The sequence below is a fragment of the Galeopterus variegatus genome, unplaced genomic scaffold (assembly GCF_000696425.1).
Source record: "Galeopterus variegatus unplaced genomic scaffold, G_variegatus-3.0.2 Scaffold14138, whole genome shotgun sequence".
Lineage (NCBI taxonomy): Eukaryota > Metazoa > Chordata > Mammalia > Dermoptera > Cynocephalidae > Galeopterus > Galeopterus variegatus.
Window position 1 is genome coordinate 14,176 of NW_007740249.1, and position 6,666 is coordinate 20,841.

Below are 6,666 nucleotides of genomic sequence, written 5' to 3' on the forward strand. Positions count from 1 at the left end.
AAACAAAAAAAAAAAAAAAAAAAAAAAAAAAAAAACAACCCAGTAGCGTTGGAAGAATGAAGAAAAGAAAAAGAAACAAAGAAAGCTGCCCCATTTACAATAGCAACAAAAAATGAAATAAAATAAAATGCCTAGGAATTAATTTAATCCAGGAGGTACAAGATCTCTACAATGAAAATTATAAAACACTGATTAAAGAAATTAAAGAAGACACACACACAAAAAAATGGAAAGATGCTCCATGCTGATGGATTGGAAGACTCAATATTGTCAAAATGACCATACCACCCAAAGCACTTTACAGATTCAATGCAATCCCCATCAAACTACTAATGACATACTTCACAGAAATAGAAAAAACAATTCAAAAATGTGTATGGAATGACAAGAGATGCTGAAGAGACAAAGCAATCCAGTCCAAAAGGAACAAAGCAAGGGGTAGCTCATTCTGACTTCAAAATATACTACAAAGAGACAGTAATCAAAACAGCATGGTACTGGTACAAAAACAGACACATAGATCTGTTGTTCCATAGATCAATGGAACAGAACACAGAATTCAGAAATAAATCCACACATCTACAGCCAACTCATTTTTTAATAATTTATTTTTATTAGCATATTCATTGTTACAAATCATACTTATGCTTTATGCCCCTTATCCAATCCCCCCTCCCTACCCCCCTCTTCCCACACCCCCTCGAATAACCATAGATTTGTTCTCCCCATCTGATAGATTAACTATCCTCTGTTAGTTTGTTGCCTAAATGATCTGTTCAGTACTGAGACAGGTGTGATGAAGTCCTCCTATATTACTGTAAATCAAATTTCTTCTATTACTCTGGAGTGTGTTTTGTGGAGAGAAAGGACCTCTTCTGTTTTTTCGGTTTTTTCTTTTTTTTTTTTTTTTTTGTTCTCCACTGGTGCCTCTCCTTGTGTCAATGCAGTCGAGAGTCTGGCATGCCATCTGCACAGTGGCTGTGACTGCTGCTATAGAGTCTAGCTGATTTTGTGGCAGCTATGGCAACTGCGGTGGCTATGGTGGGCTACCAATGTGAAAATGGTGTTTTTGTTGTGCTCTTTACCTGGTTGGAGCTGGATTCAGCTTCCCTAGCTCCATGCCTCAGGACCCCATTGGGGCCCAGGGAAGTGGCAGCACCTTGCCTATTTGTGGCTGGGTTCTGCTTCCCATGGTTCCATGCCTCAAATCCCCAGCTGGGCCCCATGGTGGTGGCGGCAGCTTGCCCAAACGCATCTGTGTTTGGCTTCCTCTTAGCCAACGGATTTTTGACAAATGTGCCAAGAACATACATTGGGGAAAGGACAGTCTCTTCAACAAATGGTGCTGGGAAAACTGAAGATCCATGTGCAGAAGAATGAAACTAGACCCCTGTCTCTCACCATATATGAAAATCAACTCAAAATGGATCAAAGATTTCATTGTAATGCCCCAAACCATAAAACTCTAGAAGAAAACATAGGGGAATCACTTCAGGACATAGGCCTGGGCAAAGGCTTTATGAATAATACTTCAGAAGCACAGAGAACAAAAGCAAAGTTAACAAATGAGATTATATCAAACTAAAAAACGTTTGTACAGCAAAGGAAAGAAGTAACAGAGCAAAAAGACAAACTGCAGAATGGAGAAAATATTTGCAAACTATGTATCCAACAAGGGATTGATATCTAAAATATGCAAAGAATTCAAACAACTCAATAGTGAGAAATGAATAATCCAATTTTAAAATGGGCAAAGGAACTGAACTGACATTTTTCGAAAGAAGACATACAAATGGCCAACAGACATGAAAAAAGCTCAACGTCACTAATCATCAGAGAAATGCAAATCAAAACCACAATGAGATATCATCTCACCCCAGTTAGAATGGCTATTATAAAAAAGATGGAAAATAACAAATTCCAGCAAGGATGCAGATAAAGAGGAAATCATATACATTTTTGGTGGGAATGTAAATTTGTACACCACTATAGAAAACAGTATGGAGGTTTCTGGAACAACGACAGATAGAACAGATACAACTAACAATTCCCCTGCTGGGCATATACCCAAATGAATGGAAATCATCATGTCAAAGGGATACCTGTACTCCCGTGTTTATCGCAGCTCTGTTCACAACAGCCAAGATATGGAACCAACCCACATGTCCTTCAGTGGATGACTGTATAAAGAAAATGTGGTTTATATACACAATGTAACACCACTCAGCCATAAAAAAGAATGAAATTCTGCCATTTGGAGCAACATGGATGAGTTTGGAGAAAATTATGTTACATGAAATAAATTATGTTACAGAGAGAAACACCACATGTTCTCACTCATAGGTGGAAGCTAAAAAAGTTGATCTCATAGAAGTAGAGAGTAGAATAGTGGTTACTAGAGACTGTTGGGGGGAAGGAGGAAGGAGGGTTGGGGTGAGGGCGGTCAGTAGATATGAAATATTAGAGAGATAGGAAGAAGGGGATCTAGTATTTTATAGAAATATAAGGAGACCACAGTGCACAAAGCACTGGGTATCTTTGAGTAGCTAGTCAAGATGATGTTGAATGTTCTAACACAAAGAAGTGACAAATGACTGAGGTGACGGATATGCCAAGCACCCGGATATGATCATTGCACACAGTATAAATGTACCCAAATGTCATACTGTACTCCATAAACATATACAGTTCTCATGGGTCAATTAAGAAAAATAAATTAAAAACAGAAATAGAAGTAGAATAGTGGTTACCAGAGACAGAGAAAGGGAGTGGAGAGGGGAGGCTGTGGAAAGGTTGGTGGACTGGTACAAAGTTACAACGTTACAATTAGAGAGCAAGAATAAGTTCTAGGGTTCTAGGGTGACAATAGCTAATAATACTGCATTGTGTATTTCAAGAGAGCCAGAAAAGAGGATCTTGGATATAACCACAAAGAAATGAGAAATGTTTAGTGATAGATATGCTAACTACTCTGATTAGATCATTATACAATATGTGCATGTATTAAAACAACAAACTATACCCCACAAACATATACAATGAAAAAAGAAAAAGAATAAAAACAAAAATTAAAATGTTTTACTGATCAATGAAAAAAAACTGGGTGTTGGATATACAGTGTTAATTATTTAATTTTCTTTGCTTTTCCATATTTTTGAAATATTTTACAATTAAAAATAAAATTTATAAAATAGACACTTGATGTATTAGTCCCAGAGATTAGGCATCTAGTAATTTTTTCACTAATTTATTAAAAATACTTATGTGTATTATATACAAAGCACCATGCTAAAGACTATATAAATTCGAAGTGTGACTATAGGGCAATATGACTGCTCTTTACACAAACATAAGAGGACCTTGTGCCCAAAGGTGTATCTGCTATTTGGACCTCCCTAGACTATAGCATTTTTTAGGAAGAAAATAGAATATTGTGTGCAGACAAGCAACTCCCAATAGTGATGAAAGACAGAGACAACTGAGATGGGGAAAGTAAGAAAGGTTGGCTAAAAGGGTATTATTTGGGGCCATGCAGCATAGCAGAGACCACTGTCCCAAGAGCCCCCTTCTGACTGCTAATGGCTCTCCCAAGCCAGCTGGCCTGAGCAGACCTGTCCCACACACCTCTGTTCTCTCACCATCTCATGAAGGGACAAGCAGCATTTTTCATGTGTATGTAACTTCCCTGTCCTCTCTTACTTCCCTTTTGTAGCTTGCAGAGCAAGCTCTTAGTTATTGGGAAGAAGGGAAGGAGCCCAGAGATTCACAGCGTCTGTCCTTGGGCAGTCTATTTTGGTTTAGGATACTTGTCAGAGGGCCGGCCGGGTGGCACACTGCTACAGTGCGCGCTTGGGAGTGCAGCGACGCTCCCGCCAAGGGTTCGGATCCCACATACAGACCGGTTCCGCTCACTGGCTGAGCGAGGTGCGGACGCAGCACCGAGGGTTGCGACCCGTTGCCGGTCCGGTACGGGCGCGACACTGAGGGTTGTGATCCATTGCCGGACACGAAAAAAGACAAAAAAGGATACTTGTCAGAGCTGCTAACAAGAAGCAAAATGACCCGCTCTTGAGTGTCTCCTCATGATGGAGTTTGGATGTGTTGCCCCCTTCAAAATTCATTTGGAAATTTGATCTCCAATGTGCCAGTGTTGGAAACTGATTGAGTCATGGGGGCGGATCCCTCATGAATGGATTAATGCTCTCACTGGGGGAGGGGGGTTAATGAGTGAGTTCTCGCTCTTTTAGTTTCCGCCAGAGCTCATTGCTTAAAAAGACCCTGGCACCTTCTCTCTCTCTCTTGCTTCCTCTTGCTTCTCTCTCTTGCTTCCTCTCACCATGTGATCTGCTTGTACCCGCTGGCTGCCTGCCACTTTTCTGCCATGAGTAGAAGCAGCCTGAGGCCCATGCCAGATGCAGCTGTCCCAGAATCGTAAGCCAAATAAACCTCTCTTCTTTATAAATTACCCAGTCTCAGGTATTTCTGTTATAGCAACAAAAACGGACTAAAGCACCTCACTAACTCTGTCCACTCTTGGGGAGTGGGAATAAAAGAGAGGGGAGAGGAGAATAAGAATGAAATACCAGGGAACAGAAGGAAACACTGTGGCACAGCCATTTAGTTTGCAAAGTTGCTGCTACTCTATTAGCTCAGTAACGAAAAAATGTTTCTCTGTTTTAAGGTAACTAAGGCCAGGGCAGAGACTCTCCTGGAGTCTCTCCTATGTGCCGGGCAACATTCTCTGCACTAGGGTTGCAGCAGTGAGCTAAGTGCACATTTTCAGTTCTGATGGATCTCCCTTCTCTTGCCAGAATGGGCCAGTGTTGCTAGTACTGTACTTTGGCATGGTGTGATGAAAACGGCACAAAACTTGAAGTCTGAGCATCTAGATTTGTTTTCCGGAACTGTCTGACCTTGGACAAGTCATTAAAACTCCAGAACCCCATCAGTAAAATGGAGGTCATAATAACTGCCTGCAGAACCATTGCTGGGAACACAGTACATGTGCAGGGAAGAAAGAGGGCCTTGGAAATTTTAATGAATAGACACGGGTAAGGTTGTTTGCCTGAAATTTTTCTTATTCCTCAAATTCCTAAAACAAGAGAGCTGCTAATTACGGTTTCCGGAAACCTTGCCCAGGAGAGAAGGGGGAGGTAGGAGACATTTTTACCACGGGAGATCTCATAGATGAACAGCCTCGGTGCTGCTCATAAAAGCCCAGCTTCTACCAAAATGGTTATCCCAGAGTTAATCCTCCAGGAAACGGTGTGGGGTGGAGGGGAGGGTGCACAGAGTGAGAGCACAGCCCGGGGCAGTGCCACCCAGGTGGCTGGCTTGTGTGCCAGATCTGGCTGTGATCCCCACCGGGGCCCTGGGAAGCTCAGTTAACTTCTGCGCACACCGCTCGGGGAGTCGGGGTGGCCAGTGCGCTCGGAACAGTGGCAGCGGGAGGTCTGGTGCTGATGTCACGAGATGCGGCAGGCGGCCAGGTAATGGCGCTGACACACCCAGGAGGGTCTCAGGTCAAAGGTGTGCCTGGACTTTCTGCCTCTTGTCTCCAACTCGTCATTAGAGGGCTTCTCCATATAGTGACCTCTTTCACCAGCTCTCTGATGTGACCTCCCGCTCCGTGCCCCTAAACGCCCCTTCCCACAAAGCGGGTGGTGCAGCCGACGCTCGCCGCGTTTCCAGGCTGAACTCAGCTAAGCCGATAGCTCCTGGGGCTGTGGATCTTGGCGCCGGAGAGCCAGGAGCAGCGGGAACTCGGTGTCATTGCCAGCAGCCGCCTGCAGCTCTGACCAGCTCTCAACGCCGGGCAGACGGGACCCTACAAGAGCCCCCACCCCTGACACCGTCTTCCCCACTCCAAGGACGCCCTGGCACAGACCACCCAGACGAGCGAGGACGGACCCAGAGGGTGCCCCACCCCCTCCCTTTAAGCAACTCGTCAGTGTCACGGGCGCCCGCCCTCGGGGCACCGCAGGGGACGCGGACGCCGAAGGCTCCGGTTAGCGCGCTGGGTGGGCCCCGGCCCCCGCCGGCCTGGGCAGAGCCCGCGCTCTCAGGGGAGGCGCTTTTCCTCCACTGCCCTGCGGGCTCACGCGCAGACCCACCTGGCAAAGGATGTCTTTAACGTGGCCTCCACACAGCTCATGGCCCTTCAGGCTAAGGTGGTTCATGATGTCCCTGTAGCGGGCAGCGATGCGATGGTCCCTACGCTGGTCACAGCAGCCGAAGTCAGCATAGTCAGAGCAAAACTTGAGGTGCAGAGGGGGCTGGAAGGGGGGCCCGTAATCTAGGCACTGGGGGTGTCCCTGCAGCAAGCCCACCTGGCCCACCAAGAAAATGAGGCAGAGGCAGAAAATGCCAGAAGAGAGCCAGGGGGCCCGGCAACTCGGACCAGAACACGGGCCGGGAATGGACTTTCTCAGCATTTCGGCCTTGAGAACAGGCGGGCTGTGGTGTTAGCTCTGGTTGGCTTCTCTGCTCTGCCCGAGTTCCCTCCCTCTCTTCTCCCCCTCACCCCCTCCTCTTCTCTTCCTTCCTTGTCTTTCACCCTCCCCAAGTTCACTGAGGTGGTTTCTGAGCAGTGTCCCTTCTGTGGGCTGGGTAGCTAAGCGTCCCTTGTGGAAGCAGTGGGAGGTGTCCCTCTCCCTCCAATGCCAC

General features: G+C 45.6%; 1 protein-coding gene across 1 annotated transcript in view; it reads right to left on the bottom strand.

Annotated features, from left to right (window-relative positions):
* Positions 1–6,434, bottom strand: part of HHIPL2 (HHIP-like 2) — a gene marked incomplete at its 3' end in the record, with an annotated part of 17,317 nt that extends 10,883 nt beyond the window's left edge. Inside the window, exon 1 of the mRNA XM_008563600.1 lies at positions 6,114–6,434. Within this exon, the coding sequence (XP_008561822.1) occupies positions 6,114–6,434 (321 nt within the window). The remainder of the gene's footprint in view (positions 1–6,113) is intronic.
* Between the last annotated feature and the right edge of the window lie 232 nt (positions 6,435–6,666).